The 16939-nt window shown below is 43.1% G+C and overlaps 1 protein-coding gene across 2 annotated transcripts in view; it reads right to left on the reverse strand.

Annotated features, from left to right (window-relative positions):
* Window positions 1–8996, reverse strand: part of PSTPIP2 (proline-serine-threonine phosphatase interacting protein 2) — a 65673-nt gene extending 56677 nt beyond the window's left edge. The window contains exon 1 of one of the 2 annotated variants that reach the window (XM_036918693.2): window positions 8607–8996. In XM_036918693.2, coding sequence (XP_036774588.1) covers window positions 8607–8639 — 33 coding nt within the window. In that variant the 5' untranslated portion in view covers window positions 8640–8996. The remainder of the gene's footprint in view (window positions 1–8606) is intronic. The other variant, XM_036918691.2, reaches the window with a different exon arrangement.
* Window positions 8997–16939: the final 7943 nt, after the last annotated feature.

The raw sequence follows: 16939 nt of genomic DNA on the forward strand, positions 1-16939 counted from the left end.
AATCATGGAGACAGAAATAGAGTGGTAGTTGCCAGGGGCTGGGGATAGGGGAGAACAGGGAGTTAGTATTTAATGGGTATAGATGTCAGTTTCACAAGATGAAAAGTTACAAGGAAAGATGGTGGCAATGTTTGCACAACAATGTGAATGTATTTAATACCACTGAACTGTGCACTTTAAAAGGTTAAGATGGTAAATTTTGTTATTTGTATTTTAGTATCTTACCACACACACAAAAAAGTATAGTATCAGACTCAGGGGGGAAAAAAGGCAACACAACTAGTTAAATATGTGGGATTCAGTTGCATGACCCCTGAATATTATTATGAATATATAAGTGTGTGTAGGGGGTGAAGGGCAGCAGGTGCTTCTTTCTGGCATCAAGTAGATGAGACTTCAGTGTCCCTGTATTCAATTGTTAAACATTTATTGAGCACATACTCTGTTCTCAGAACTGTGTTAAACTCTAGGGACACAGAGATGAATGAGACAGAAGTTGGCTATTGTCTAGCAAGGAAGATAGGCAAGGAAACATGATTAAATATAGGGTGGTAAGGATACTGTTAAAAATATGCAATGACCTTTCCAAAAAAGTCTCTTAACTCAAGCCCTGGAGGCAGAAGCAGAGGTCAGTGCAAAGACTTGGGGATAGGGCTAAAGGAACATCTCCCACCCCCTTGTTTCCTTGGGGTGTACCAAGTACTTTTGTGTGGCTGCAATGCAGAGGGTAAAATTGAAGGAGTGAGGCAGGGGTCAGCCATCCTCTGCCATCACAACTTTTCTTATTCTTTATTCTCTCTCTCTGCTACAATATAGTTGTGAAAACAGCGATGTCACTGAGGTAGGGGGATCTTTTAGTCCTATTCTTGGGATTCATAAACGTACTTTAAATTGTAATCTACCCCCATAAACAAAGAGTAATATGTTTAAAGAATGAAAAGTCTCCTGGAAAAAAAATGCAGCCTTTTTTCTTTCAAAGAATAGCAAGTAAATACAACATTTAAATATCTAAGAATACTCTTTTGTTTTACTTTCACAAATATCTGTGACAATTTCTGTTGAAAAAAAAAGTCTTCAGCTGGTTTCCAATCCACTCATGCACCCAGTGTGAACTTCCCAATGCTATGCAATGGACATATTTGAACAGTGAGCTTTGAGGCTGTATAACAGTTCCCCAAAATAGATAACAATGAACATTATGGATTTGTACACTGGGGTTTAAGATTGCCCTGTGCCTCCTTACACATATAAATAGTACAAAGAGTTTAAGATGGGAACATTAGGGCCATCTGGGAATAAGCTTCAATTTCTCATTAAGAACAAACCTCAATCAGATGTGTTGAAATCTCCTACTTGACCCTTGTCTAACCTGCAGCCCAAAATCAAAGTAAAATAGAGCTAATCCCAGAAAGTAGGGTTAACATACAAGCCAACAGTCCTCTGTGTCTTTGCTGTCTGGGAAAGAAGCCCATGACTCTGAGGCAGGTTATAAAGCCCTTATTGGGAGGCCGTAAGACTCAGAGTAGCTATTTGAACACCAGTGGTGAAAATATCTAGTATTCTGTTGCCTGACTTTTCTAGAGTGAGATCGTATGGTTCTGCAATCTTCATGAATTTTCATTATATGTAAGACTTTTAAAATTCCTGGCAACAATATCTTACTTAACTAACTTAAACCATCCTCACTTATTAGTTGGAAATTTCTAATAGTCTGATATTTTTAAAAGTTACAATTAGCTTTATTCTATGGAGTCTCAAAGAATGAAGCTACAACCAGCTCCTCTTATTTAAAGCTCCTTTTTTGTTAAAGCTGGTTTTCTAGTGTAGGTAAAGAAAGAAAACTGCCAGCAATTTCCTACTCAGGATGAGCTTTTCATTAATACTGATATTTAGATGATATTTATTCTGTAACAAAATATGTACAAAACTGGGCATTGTGATTACATTTAGTAAATGAGAATTTAAAAATTAATAGAACAAACATCCAAAAGACAAACAACAACAAATGCTGGTGAGGATGTGGAGAAATGGGAACCCTCCTACACTGCTGGTGGGAATGTAAACTAGTTTAACCATTGTGGAAAGCAATATGGAGGTTCCTCAAAAAACTAAAAATAGAAATACCATTTGACCCGGGAATTCCACTCCTAGGAATTTACCCAAAGAAAACAACTTCTCAGATTCAAAAAGATAGATGTACCCCTATGTTTATCACAGCACTATTTACAATAACCAAGATATGGAAGCAACCTAAGTGTCCATCAGTTGATGAATGAATAAAAATGTGGTACATATACACAATGGAATGCTATTCAGTCAAATGAAAGAAACAAATCCTATCATTTGCAACAACGTGGGTGGAGCTAGAGGGTATTATGCTCAGTGAAATAAGTCAGGCAGAGAAAGACAAATACCAAATGATTTCCCTCATTTGTGGAGTATAACAACAAAGCAAAACTGAAGGAACAAAATGGCAGCAGACTCACAGACTCCAAGAAGGGACTAGTGGTTACCAAAGGGGAGGGGTGGGGGAGAATGGTTGGGGAGGGAGGGAGAAGGGGATTGTGGGGTATCATGATTGGTACACATGGTGTGTGAGGGATCACAGGGAAGACAGTGTAGCTCAGAGAAGACAAATAGTGACTCTGTGGCCTCTTACTACACTGATGGACAGTGACTGTAAATGGGGTATGGGGAGGGACTCGATAAGGGTGAAATGTAATAACTACATTGTTTTTCTTGTGAAACCTTCATAAGAGTGCATATCAATGATACCTTAATTTAAAAAAAGAAAAAAATTAATAGCAAATTTATCCCTTAATTGTACAAATAGAGATACACTGGATATTATATATATTTGGATATAACCAATATTTTGCTTTGTTTTCATCTGATTAATGAAATCTGTGGGTGCTTTCACCAAAAAAATTCACGAATTAACGTTTATCCTTACACTCTTATACCAAGTTTTGCACACACTAAATTTTTTTGACTTTAGAATGAATTTTAACTATATGTATTTATCTATGCATGTATTGTGTGTATTTTTGACCTTTCCAAATACTGGGTATTTGAGACACCAACCTCTGATCTCTGTCTTCACTATGTAAGTTCAGTCTGTGAGTAAACACTCTTGTTTGTGAAGAAAAAAACCCAAAAAACTGATATGCTGGGAGCATTTAAAAAAAAGTCTGATAAAAGTGAATAATGGGGAGAAAAGGGAATTAGAAAGTCCAAGAAAAACATGAATGGAGATATAATCATAGTATACTACTCAGCTTTTTTTTTTTTTCTATCAAATGTACATCACAGTGGTTCAACAGCCCCTTTCCCCTCCCGCCCACTCCCCTCCCCTTTGGTAACCAGTAGTTTCTTCTCAGTGTCTGAGTCTAATGCTCTTTTTTGTTCCTTCTGTTTTGCTTTGTTTTTATATTCCACAAATATGTTGGATCATATAGGTATTTGTCTGCCACTTAGCTTCTGAAGTAACAATCTTCATATACTATGACACCATAAATAGTGATTATTGATTTCAAAACAGTAGTATTTATTTTCAGTGATTCAAGGGAAAACATATCTATTGAAAGGGAGAAAGAGAGACTAATAAAGCAAATGGGGTTTAACACTGAGGAATCTGAAAGACATATGTGAATTCTTATACTCTTGAGATTTCTGTAACTTTGAAATTGTTTCTAAATAACAAGTTAAAATTAGTTTAGGCAGGAAGATACAATTGTATAATTGATATAATTATATAAGGAAGTAGAGGTGTGACACAGAAGAGCCAAATCCTCTATTACAGCAGTAAGTCAACAGATGTTTAAAACTGTTCTATCTCTATCAACAGAGAGCAGTGTAAGTATATTACTTTGTAAAGTGATGGTAACTACCAGAAAAAAAGAGCAGTCTTTGCATAATGCTGCTGAGAAAAAGTGGAATTTTTTACTTTTCTTAAAAGAGAGGTTCTACACCTCTTATTAAATTTTTGGGAATATATAAAACAAGAAAAAAGGATTTTGATAATTTTAAAGACAGACCCCACAGCTCCTCTAGGAAGGATGAGTTGGAGAAGGGTACTTGATGACTTTACCTTGATTTTTGCTCCTAGTCAAGACAACACAAAATAGCCCATGTGCTGTGTTTCTAGAGCCCAGTTTCCAAGAAGGAGTATTAAAACTTAAAGCAACAGCCTAAATATTGTTAAGAAATAGCGCATGGAGTTCGCATGAATGGTCTACATAATAACCTGGTTCCTTCTCTGCTTACTTAAGAAAAAAAAAAAAGAAAAGAAAAGCAGCTTCCTGTACTGATCTAGAGCACTGTATGGAGAGAAGTCGTTGAGCAAAGCCAGATGCAGCACCAATGCATATGCTCTGGTAAGTCACCAGAATGACAAGATTCCAAACTGGCCAAAGGTTTGGGACAGAAGAACAGCCCTGGGTCAACAGCACAGCAAGGAGCAAGTTCAAACAACACCAAAACTTCCTCTAGTCACTCCCCAGACAGCAAGAGAGGCCCTGCCCACTGCAAGTGGGTTAGGGGAGAGGGCTGGGATGATGACTTGGAAGCTGGTCTGGACCAAGAACCCTCAGAATCAGGAAGTCCTGGTCAAAATAAGGATCTAGAGGATGTTTGGGGTTAGGATGGGCCTCACACCTGAGCAAAGAGCGTGGGAATCTCTCAGGGTGGGGGACATCTACCATTTCTGGAATGGGTTCTGTAGTCACCCGTGAATGTCCACATCTGGAAGACACTTGTGTCTGGCATATTTTCCTTTACTGTGGCCCAGCCACTTCCCTGGAGTTCTGGAAACCACATCCGTGGTCACTGTCTTATTCTGACTAGGGAGTATCTACATCAACCAAGACCAATGACACAGCACCACTTAACCACAGGGCCATTAACGAAGGTGTGCATAGAGCAGAGTGGGAGGGACAAAACGTGCAGGCTGCTTCATGTCAGACCAACCAGCTGGGGACCGTCCCAGTTTTAAAGAACACTGAGTATTCTCTTTTCAAGAGATCCAGTGAAAAGATTCCTTTAAATAAGTATTTCCATGGGGCATTTGAATATCATTATTTATCAAGGGTGTGCTGACTCATATCTTTTCTGAATATTTACCTCATTTGACTATGGGCCTCTCAACTTCCATGGAAGCTTCCTCTCTTGGGCCTGAGATGGCTCTTTCCTGGTTGTATCTCCAAGTCTCTGCCTCTCTTTCTCTGCCCCCTCTCCTCCTGCCTAAACACAGGTATTCACCAAGATTGCTTTCCTGGGAACTTCTTTCCTCTTCATTCTTTCTCCTTGAGTGACTGTCACTCACTTCCTATAGTTGCCACATCTGTGCTGATGATAATAGCTGACAGTCACAACTGCTTACTATGTGCCAGGCACTATACTAAACTCTGATTTAATCCTCACAACGCTCCTATAGAGTAGACACTGTTATTATCCCCACTTTTACATGGAAAAACTAAGGTTTGGGAGGAGGGGTATTGAAGTAAACTAACTGCTTGAGGTCACCCAGTTCTAAGGCGCAGAACTAGGATTCAAACCCAGTCAGTCCACCTCAGAGCTTTTCCAACAGGCTGGGGCTATTTTCACCAGACCCTCAAACCCAGGATGTTGACCACCAGACCTCAGAGAGTGGCCAGGTGTGTTTGCACTGGTTGTTATATGATAAATGTAAAACATTTAAGATAGTTCCAAAGCCTGCTGACTGGCATGCTGTCCCTTCCCAAAGACCCTCCCTTTCTCAGGACCTCCCCATATCCAGCAATCCAGATGTAGTGCTGTGGACTATGGGGGCTTCAGGATGCTGCTGCCCTTGATCCTCCCGGTGCTACCCCTGTGGTTAAATATTGTTAATGTCGCTTCTGCCTCCTCTTCCTTCTCCTCCTCTCCCCACCAACCAGTTCCTCCTCCTGACTTCCTTATTTCTGGGGCCCACACCTCACTATCCAGTCCACCTTACACAGAGGTGTAAACCCTCCTCTAAACCCTCCTTCCTTCCCCACTGCCCACCTTCAGTTGGTTGCCTTGTCCTGTGGCTTTGACTTCTACCCTCTGTGCTCCTCCCACCTGTCTCCTCCTTTCCCCTCCCTATGGTCTCCACCCTGGAACAGACCCCTTCTAACCCTGGCCCTGTACCCTTGGCCCCTGCTGGACTCTCCCTAGCCCCTGCCCCTTCCTCCTCCACATCCTGGAGGCCAGGCATTCAAGGTCAAAGCCCACCCTCCCCACCTCACTTCCTCATAGGAATCTACCTTCCAATCAAGGTGGTGCTCTTATGCTGCAAATGCCACCTCCGTTTTACAGCTCCTCATACAGAGAAGATATTTCACAAATACTAAATTCAGTCAGTTGAAACCCACTTTAGTTTCCGAAGTTTTCTACCTTATCTAAACACAATTTTCTCATCCTTGGAAACATGAGAGTTACTCCCCTTTGTGTTAATAAAAGCCTTGCCTCTGCTACCCGCTCTCAAAGGCAGGGAGGCATTGCAGGCAGGCCCTGAGATCCCCAACAGGTTCCCTTTTGCCCCTTTTCCCCTGGGCCTGGCTGGCAGTTCCATCTGCCTGATTCCTGAGCATCCAAATGCAAGGGGCCACACAGGGCTAGGGACTCAGCTGATGGTGACACCCAGGGCCTACCGTCCAGGAGCTCACTGCTGGAGCTGGAAGAGAAAGATGTTCACAGGAAGAGTCAGATGATGACCCACCATCCATCTACATCTGGCAGTAAGGGGTGTTGCAGACAGCTGCGCTGGGTGCCAGCTTTGTTGAGGCACTCACTGAGCATTTGGTCCATGCAGAGTCCTGCTCCACTATTTAACAGCTCTAGGTGTTACTTAACCTCTCTGTCACTCAGTTTTCTTGTTTGTAAAATGGGATAGTAAATAATTTACCCCATAGGGTAGTTGTGAGACTTGTATGTTTAGAATGGTGCTTGCCACAGACTCTGTGCACAATAATGTCAGCTTGTTTTTATTATTGACATAAAGTGTTACAGAAGATTAGAGATTGAAGACACCTTTTCAAACTCCCTCTCAGGATCTCAGACACCTTCTGAACCTATAAGGCCAGAGGGGGGAAAAAGTATAAACCCAGGAAGTTCTCTCCCACAGACCATCATCCAAACTCCGACTCCTAACCCAGATCTCATTTCTGCCTCCTCCGCTAACCACTCCTGCAAGTATGTATCAGAAGAGCTGGTGAGCTGCCTTACTGGGACCTGGGAGCCTTCCGAGGATGAAGGCTGCAGCTCTCACCCCCTCACAGGTCCTGTCAGCCTTATAGACCCACTTCACTCACTCAGCAGCTGTTTGTTGTGCAAGTGCTGTGTGAAGGCCTGGGCAGGGGCAGGTGCATTGAAAGCCAGCCCGGTACTGTCCACAAGGCGTTCCGCAGATAGCAGGGCCTACTGAGAGCAATCAAGAAAGCTTTCCCTGAAGAGGTGACATTTGGACCAATACCTAAAAACTGGGTGTCACACTTTGAGGAAGGGAAAGGCAGGTCACTCTGCCCTGCTTTTTTGCACAATGCCTGTCATGGGACTGAAAAGTCCTATATTCTACCTGAAGGATTCCCAGGCCTCCTGGCAGGGCCACTGTGAGGTTGTTCACCTTCTCTGTGAAGTTAGTGGGCAGTGCTCCAGGGGAGCCTCAAAAACTACAAGAAAAGGGACCTCACAAGGTCGGGTTCAACTCTGTCCCTGAGGCCACAGAGACAGGTTTCTCCATCCAGCAGCCCACAGTGGAGGACAGGGACCTGCAAGGCAGTCGTGAAGTAAACAGAGGGCAAGCAGGGCCCCAGGTGAGGAGCTGGTGCTGCTTGGCAGCTGTAGGTCAACTTGGAGGCATGCTACCGGCGGCCCTGCAGGGATGAGGGCGTTCCGCCCGGATAAGGGATCAGGCCCTTGAGGGGCCCCTGGGGAGTGAGAGGACAAGGCGAAGAGGACTGGACAGGCGAAGAGGGCCAGTGAGAGGACAAGGCGAAGAGGGTCAGGCCGGGCCGCTGCCTCCTGGTTGGCCCCCGTCCTCCTGGCTTGGATGCCCCCACCAGCTCCGGGGTCTCACACTTGCCTCGGCCTCCCTCTGGTGTGGGGTGAGGGCCTGGGGAGGCGGCTCAGGCAACAGGCTGCCAGGTAGGGCAAAGCTTCTGCAGAAACCCCTCAGGGTCTGCAACGTAAAGTCAGGCGCTTTCATTTTGGTGGACCTGGGAAAGACCACCCCCCAGGGGGTGACAGCCGCTCTCCGCCGGTCAAGCTCGCCTCAGGTGCCCCCCACTTCCGCTCAAGGTGCAGCCTCCAGACCCACCGGCCACTCTCCCCGGGCGGGCCGCTCCCTTCCTTGGGTCTCGGTTTTCTTCTCTGTGAGATGCGGGGTGGGTGTCCCGAGTCTATGGGAGCCCCGCGCGACTGGGGGCAGGGGCGGCAGAGAGGGTACAGCGGCGGGGCATCCGCTCCGACCCGGGGCCCCACAGCCTGCCCGGCGTTTCGGAGCCGCGGGCGCGGCGCCGCGCTCGGTCCCCGAGCCGCGCGGAGCGGGGGCCGCCTCCCGCCCGGCCAACCCCGTGCCCGGCGATGCCGCCGCCGCGCCCACTTACCCAGAAGTTCGCCCGAAACAGTGAGCCCGTCATGGCCGGCGCGCGTCGTGGTGCGGACGAGAGCGGAGCCGGGCGCCAGCGGCCGGAGGCCTGACGGTCACTGCCGCGGTCACCGCCGCGGCCCCGAGCCCAACTTCGGAGTCGCGCCACCCGCGCGGAGGCCCGCCCCGGGTCCTAAACCACGCCCGATTCCGGCGGCCCGGGCCCGCGCTCTGCGCCGCCTCCCCGAGTGGGACTGCAGGGCCGCGCCTCGCGCCGAGACCTGAGCGGGTTAAAGCCCCGCGGCGTCACGTAAAGACCAGGTCGTGAGCCTAAATTCCGCCCTCCTTCCGGGAACCTTCGAGGATTGTAAGGAGCTGGTCCTGCAGACTTCCAGACTTCGGCTTCGTTCCTGCCCACAAGCCCCCACCGTCCCCACCGAATTCCTCGCAGATACCCAGGGTCAGCGGGGTGGTGGAAGGAGCCCCCTCCTGATCAGAGGCCGCGTGGACTGGGTGTCGGAGTGAGGTGTAGAAGCTTCAGTGAGTCATGTGCACGACCCCATGCGCCCGTTACAGATGAGCCCCTGGGCAGGTTTTACTCCAAAAGTCAAGGAAGGGACCTTGACACGGTTTCCACTTATTCCAGGTCCCTTAATGGGGTCCTTGCAAGGCACCCAGGGGCTCAGCTCCTCCCGACCTCCTCCTCTCCATTTTCAAGACCCAAGACCCTTCTCCACCAATCCCACTTGCAGTAGGAGCCCAGAGCTTCCTTGTTTTCCCTGCACTCTTCCACCCTCATATAAACAACCCCAGACAAGTCAGACCCATCCCTGCTTTGTGGTAACTTGATGATCTGGGGCAAAGTTTAGCCATTGCTACACGCCCTGAGTCAAAAGTGAGGCCCGAAGAGGCTGAATGACTTGCCCAAGATCACCTAAGGCACGAAGAACTGGATTCGAGCCCTTCCCTTCGAAACAACGCCGGAGCCAAAGACCAATGTCACTCCTAAGGCAGCTCCCCACTGAGCAGAGTAGGTGCTCAAGAAAGGATCAAAGTCAAGGGTACCAAGATATGGGTCATGCCGACCCAGAAGCCCAGGCCTGGGGAAGCAAGCAAAGATCCTGGAATTTTAACTCTCTTCTACCACCTGGTGGCAAGATTGCAAATGGTTGTCCCGCTGCCGGAAAATACTACTCATTCCTTTTTCAATTAAGCTCATCACCTGGACAGGTGTGGATAAAAAGGTAAGTAAAATGTGGGATATTTTACTGAAACAGCACTACTTCAATAATTATGAAATAATTAAATTAGGTCATCAGTTTTTTTAGGCTAACCCCCTGTTATGTTTGGTCATAATCTCTTCCAATAATATACATCTGCATGGGTAAGCTCTTACATAAATTTTGAGTCTTGCTTTTTAAACTTAATATTTCATAAGCATTTTCTAAAGTAAATTCATTTTTCCCTAACAAAACATCTGATAGCACACAGTACTAGCCAAATAGACAGACACTCTTACACATAAAAATCAAAAATCTCTGAAGAGAAATTTGGTCATCAAAATTTTAAATGCACCTCTTTTGACCCAACAATTCCATGTTGAAGACTTTACCCTCCAGATATATTTTCAATATGTGCAAAGTGAAATATGTATAGTTATTCATAGCAGCATGGTTATTCTAACCTTATTCTAATAACAAAATGCCCATCAATGGGGGAACCAGCTCAATAGTTATATATCTATACAATAAAATAATATTCATTCAGGAAGCCCTTTGTGTGTTGATATAAAACAATCACAAGATATATTATTAAGTGAAAAAAAAAAAAACAAGCTGCCATTTGGGAGGAGAGGAAAAAGAACACACACAAACACATACACAATTTTAAATGGTTCCCTCTAAGGAGGGGATCAGGGCTGAAGGAGTACTGTGTGCTATCAGGAGGGAAGGAGGCCTGCTTTTCATTTCCTTTGGGACCTCTGAATTTGTACCATGTAGGTTTATTACAAAACCACCCCCCAAATTAAAAGAACTCTTCAATATCCTTTTCAACTTTGCATAATATCCCATCCAGTAGATATGCCAATACTTCCTCCTCCTTAGCGTTTCCCTAACGCTTTTAGAAATATTACTGTGATAAATACCTTGTATATATAAATATTTGTTAAAATTCCTCATAGTGGAGTTACAGGTCAAAAATATAAACATTTCTAAGGTTCTTGAAATATATTGCCAAATTGTTTTCCAGAAAAGTTGTATCATCTATACTCTCAGCTACAGAGAAAGTGGAGAGCTTCCCCAGAGGGAATTAGGGATCTTTCATTGAAACAGGGTAACGTGAAGGGTGGGTGACAAAAATAACAAATGCCCCTAAAATCATCAATTTGCCTTTCATGCTTTTAAAAATCTGAAGTCTCCATCCCTCTCCCTCCTCCCCAATCTCCTCTGCAAACTCTTAATTGTTCATCCTTAAAACAATTTCATCATGTCTCGCCCCTCCTCAGAGCTACTGAAGTTTCCTCTGCCCCTCAGAATAAAGCCCCAGATGCCTCTATCTGACCTTCAAGACCTTCCAACTCTGGCCCGACCCTGACCTTTTCCATCTCATTCCCCAGCTTCATACAGTCTCCCCATCCCAAGCCAGCCAGGCTTTTCACTGGCCTGCCCCCCCCACCCCATCTCAGCTTAGCTTTGCAGGTTCCCTCACTCTTCCTCCTGCTCAAGTTCCACCTCATTGCCACTTCCCCAAGTTCCCCAGCCCCGTGTCTTCTCACTTCTTGAATTTCTGGAACTTATCATCAAACTACCCTTGATAGTATCTTACATCCTACGTTCTTCTCTAATTTCTATTCCTCTTAGATATCTTACCTTCCCCAAGAAGACTGCAAAGCACCTCAAGGATATTTTCTCATGTACTCTCATGGATTAGATAGTGATGGAGCTGGGCAGGGAATAATTGCTCTCTGATCAACAGCAGTACCAATTTTTACTTCAGTTCCCGGAGTCTGATCCCTCCCTTCCAGGAAGCAGGGGCAAACCTGGCAGTGGGACTGGCCAAGTATCTAAAGCTAGATGGGATCCCAGGACTACGACCTAGCCAAGCAGAGCCACGATCTGAAAGCCCCAGAGGGCAGGTATACTGCATGTTGCTAGGTCTGCCAAGTCATCAAAATCAGAGGCTGGATTTTGTCACTAAGGTTAGAAACCCAGATTGAGGAAGGGAGCAGAGGGTCAGGACAGGACAGGGATGAATACACAGGACAAACATCCAGGAGGAGGCTTAAGTGCCTGAGGGCTAGTTGCATGGTGGGTGAGGAGGTTGGCTCTGGATCAAAGCAAGGGTTAGGGTTAGAGTAGATACCATCAAGACTTGAATTCTCAAATGAAAGTGAGTGAGGTAAGGAACTCAAAGAATCTGTCCCTGATCAAAGTAGTTTAAAGATAGGAAAACTTGTACCTACTATCAACCTACTGTACATGAGTTTTTTTTTCCCCCGTCTAATGCCACCATTGAGAAAGTGAAAGGCAAGGCACAGAGGAAATTTATGACGTATTTGTCCTACAAAGGACTCATATCCACTATATATGTAAGAAATTGTAAAAGTGAACAAAACATTTAAAAAAAACCACAGCCATAAGGACTGTTTCTAGGGCTGGGGCAGGAAATACCTTGCAATGTCAGAAACACACTCATATGCGTGCACACTCACACACACACAAAAAAAAAAAAAAAAACTGGGGGCGTATCAAAGGAAACGAGCCAACTGAAAGAGCTCCAAATGACCAAAGCTGGAAGAATTTGAACAAAATAATTATAATACAAAATACAAAATAATTAACCATGAGCCCATATTGATATAAATAGGTAACTGAATAGAGAATATACAAATCTTTCAGGTGGAATTCCAAATAATTTATATGCATACTCTGCCTTCAAGGAGGTGAAGCATAACTCCCCACCCCTTAAGCAGGAAATACAGTGACTTCCTTCCAAAGAATACAGTGTGATGGGATGAGGGGGAGAGTAACCTTACAGTGGAGCAGCACTACCTCAGGCAAGTGATCAAGGCTAACATAGACATGAAAATTCAGGTTGATAGTAGTACCCTTGATATCATGTGATGAGAATAGCATTTCTCTGTGGTCTTCCACCCCAAAACCCATAACCCTGGTGTAAACATGAGGGAAATAATCAAACTCAAATTGAAGGGTATTCTATAAAATAACTGATACATCATACCCCTCAATATTGTCAAGATCATCACAAGCCAGGAGAGTCTGAGAAACTATCACAGCCCAGTGGAGTCTAAGGAGACATGGTAACTAAATTATCCTGGATGGGATCTTGGGACAGAAAAAGGGTATTAGGTAAAAATGAAGGTAATTCATTGGCGGGATCAGGGGTGAGTGGGTGCACTAATAACTCTACAGACTTCAGTCAACAGTGTATCAGCATTGGTTCGCTAGTTGTGACAAATAAACCATACTAATGTACTACTATGATACTACATCAGCCCTGGAAGGCATTCAGGTCAGCTTCAATTCACTGGTCAGTGTTCTGCTGGGCCTAAGTTGATAACTTTGGCCAAATAAAAAAGGTTCATACAGCAGCAACTTGAAGGAGCCAACATTCTAAAGTAGACCTCCATGGTCAATAGGATTTAACTAGCTAAATCCAGGACTCCTAGAGAGCATGACTGAGGTCAATACTGCAGGTTAGTCTCGCTTGCCTCAGTCTTAACTGTGCAGAAAAGTTAATATAGCAGACCTGGAACTGCTATGTTGAGAAAAGCCCTTGGCTAGTGTCTGTAAACTTGATTGGTAAACAGTTCCTAACACTGATATAGAAACTTCCCTAAATGGTGAGGGCAGCTCACTGTGCCTAAACTCTCTGTACAATGTGGTTTATGCTGAACAGCTGCATGACACCCTCTGGGAGTCTGGAATTCTATGTGCTAAGCAGTGTTTACCTGTGGCCAGCCACAATAAAAACCTTGGTCACCAAGTTTCTAATGAGCTTCCCCAGAAGACATTACTTCACTAATGGTGTCACAATTCACTGCTGGAAGAATGAAGTGCATCCTATGTGACATCACTGAGAGAACTCTTCAAAGCTTGTATATGGTTTCTCCCAGAAATTATTTCATGAGTATTTTCCCACTGCTGATTTTGCTTTATATCATCTCACTGTAATAAATCATAGCCAAGATAGTCATATGCCCAGTGCCATGAGTTCTAGAAACTCACTGATGCTGGGCATGCACTCGGGGACCTGACACACAGACCTAATGTGGCAAAAGGAGTTCTAGAAAAAAAAAAGTAGAATCTTAAAATTTAGGGCAGTCTAAGATTTCTTTATTTTTTTCCAACTTGACTAAGGTATACCTGAAAAAAATTGTATATAGTAAGGTGTACAGCATGTTTTGATACATTGTGAATGATTATACAATCAAGCTAATTAAGATACCCCTCAACTTACATAGTTACAATTTTCTGTGTGGTGAGAACATTTAAGATCAACTTAAACTTCTTAGCAAGTTTCAAGTATACAGTACTACAACATTAGCTGCAATGACCATGCAGATTTCCAGACCTTTTTCATCCCACATAACTGAACCTTTGTATCATTTGACCAACACCTCCATCAGCCGCTGGTAAATTACCATTTAATTCTGCTTTTGAGTTACTTTTTAAAGATTTCTTAAACAGGACACAAAAAACACAATCATAAAGGAAAGCAAACTTCATTAAAAGTAGAACTAGATGTTCCATATGGAACCTTTCTGTAATTCTAGTACTCTTGGCAAACCTTTTCTTTTTGGACTAACTGGTTTGAGAAGACACTCATATTAGTGCTTCATCATGTGACTTTCAATTATTTTAATGTATTTATCTTTCCTATGTATTCATCTTATCTCAGCTACATAATAAACCCTTTGAAGAAATCATCTGATACACTTTAATCTCCTAACATGATGGTGAATAGTGTGTGTAAAAGCTGACAAGTTGTATTGAAGGACATCCTGCCATTCTTTTTGAATTTGCAGTTGTTGAGCAACCATCTGAATGAACTGTAAATAGAGTATTTATCCACCAGTGTAGTAGTCTTGGACTCAAGTGTCCCTTGGTATGCATCAAGAACTGCTTTAAGAATATGGGGAATGACATTTAAGGACTAAGGTCAAACAATTAAGAAACTATTTCTGGATAGCACTGGCCCCCAGAGTAGAGATAATTTTGCCATATTGCATTTTGGCATAAGCTAGTCTCATACTAAAAAATGACCGCAGCCCTGGAAACAAACCTGTCACCGTTTCCTGTAAAAATCTCCATGACGATATTGCTCCTTTCTTCAGTGTCCTGTTTGAGGACCCTCAGAATAAATTTCTTGCCTGAAGTGATTCTACCGTGAGCATCTGAGGTGTTAACTTCAATAAATAAATTAACAAACCTATCTAAAAGAGTTAACTTCCACCTCTACATCTGATTTTTTCTCTCATTTGTAGTTACCCAGACTGAAAGCCTCACGGTCAATGTTAAATTCTTTTCATTCATTTCCAGTACTGCATTAACACTTCCATATAATGTCCCTTAAATCCACTTCTTTCCCTTTTCATAGTCTTTACCAGGAATTTTGAATTGGCTTTCCAATTTTCCTATGCCAAGCTGTCAATGAATCACTACTTTGTATTCAACCTAAGGAGTAACTCTGATGGTGTCTGCATCCTAGTCTTCAATAACTAACCATTATTGAGGATTCCAAATATTTTAGTATGGTATTAAAAGCCCTTCATAACAGGGCTCAACTGTGTAAAAAACAACCCTGGCAGACATACCATATGGTGCAAGCAAGTTGTCATTATTCCCAAAATAAGCTACTTTCCTATTCTCATTCCTTTGTGTAGGCTGCAAATACTACCCTAATGCCCCTGACCTTCATTCTGATTGTCAAAATCTAACCTATATTGTAACAGATAAAAAAAAAAAAAACAACATAAACCATACTGATATGAGGGAAAGTTTTCCTTGAGGAGTACCAGCCAGTAAATACAAAAAGGAATTATAAAATCACCATTTTACAACTCCCAGTATTATAACTGCTATAAGCAAGAATAAAAAATATCCTAAAACCATTCAGTGAAAGATTGAGAAAAAGATATTCAAGAGCTAAAAAAAAAAAACCAAAAACTTATGAAAGACATTGGGGAGAGACAATCAGGGAAATTTTAATATGGACTGCCCATTATTGAATCAATGCTACGTTTTCTTAGGTGTACTGGCATTGTGGTTATATAGATAAATATCTTTATTCCTAGGATACAGAGGTTGAAAATTTTTTAGACGAAGTGTTAGAAATGTCAGGATGTCTGGAACTTATGCTAAAATGGCTCACCAGAAAAATGAATGAAGCAAATGCATCAAAATATTAACTAGTACATATTGATGAATAATAAATGCATGTTAACTGTACTATTCTTTCAATTTTACTTTAAGCCCGAATATTTTCATAATTAAAAAACAAAGATGTGTACATGCTGCTAAAGACCAGTTCCTCCATGAACTCTTCCAGTTCCACCAATAGGTTTATGTTTAATACAAATAGCATTTTGTACTGGTTATTCACTGCATCTTGTGTTTCTATGTAGCAATTGCACAGTATTTACAAAGTCATTACAGTAAATTTGTCCTTTGTCTTCCCTCCTTACCCTTAGGTAAGTTACTGAGAGGATCCTTCTGGTTTACTCACTCTGTATTCTCTGCAGTGCTCATCTCAGTTGATGCACCAAGTGAGCACTATTTAAGATGCTATCTTAATATTCTTATAATCACAGGTTATAAAACTGAAACAGGCTTTCTGCAGAGCTAGAACACTTTAATAAATAGATTTTAAAATACAAATCCAAAAGCCATAAATCCTCAGTTTCAAAGGTCAAGAGCATTTCTCAGATTTTACCACTCCTCAGTGATAAAAACCACATTTTATTAGTCTTCTGGCTACAACACACAGGGCCTTTAAGCAAGCAGTGTTTACACATGCCAGGTAAGAACAGCCAGTAGCCTGTGATGTCTCCCATTTCACTACCCTGAGTGATTAATAAAAGCTAGTATTTGACTCTCAAAATTTGTTTCTCCTGGTTCACTGCTGCAATAGAATGGCCTGGGCTCTAGCTCAGTAAAACTACCAGAGAAAGGGCTGTTCAAGTTCTAGGGGAACTCATCTTCCAGCACAATTAATTTACATGAACACACACTTACTACCGAAATCATCTAGCCTGTCAACGGCAGAATCTAAAATATAGATGACCAACTCCCACCAATTCTCTTCATAGGACATATTTGCTCTTAAGAG

This window comes from Manis pentadactyla, chromosome 6 (genome assembly GCF_030020395.1).
Source record: "Manis pentadactyla isolate mManPen7 chromosome 6, mManPen7.hap1, whole genome shotgun sequence".
Taxonomy (NCBI): domain Eukaryota; kingdom Metazoa; phylum Chordata; class Mammalia; order Pholidota; family Manidae; genus Manis; species Manis pentadactyla.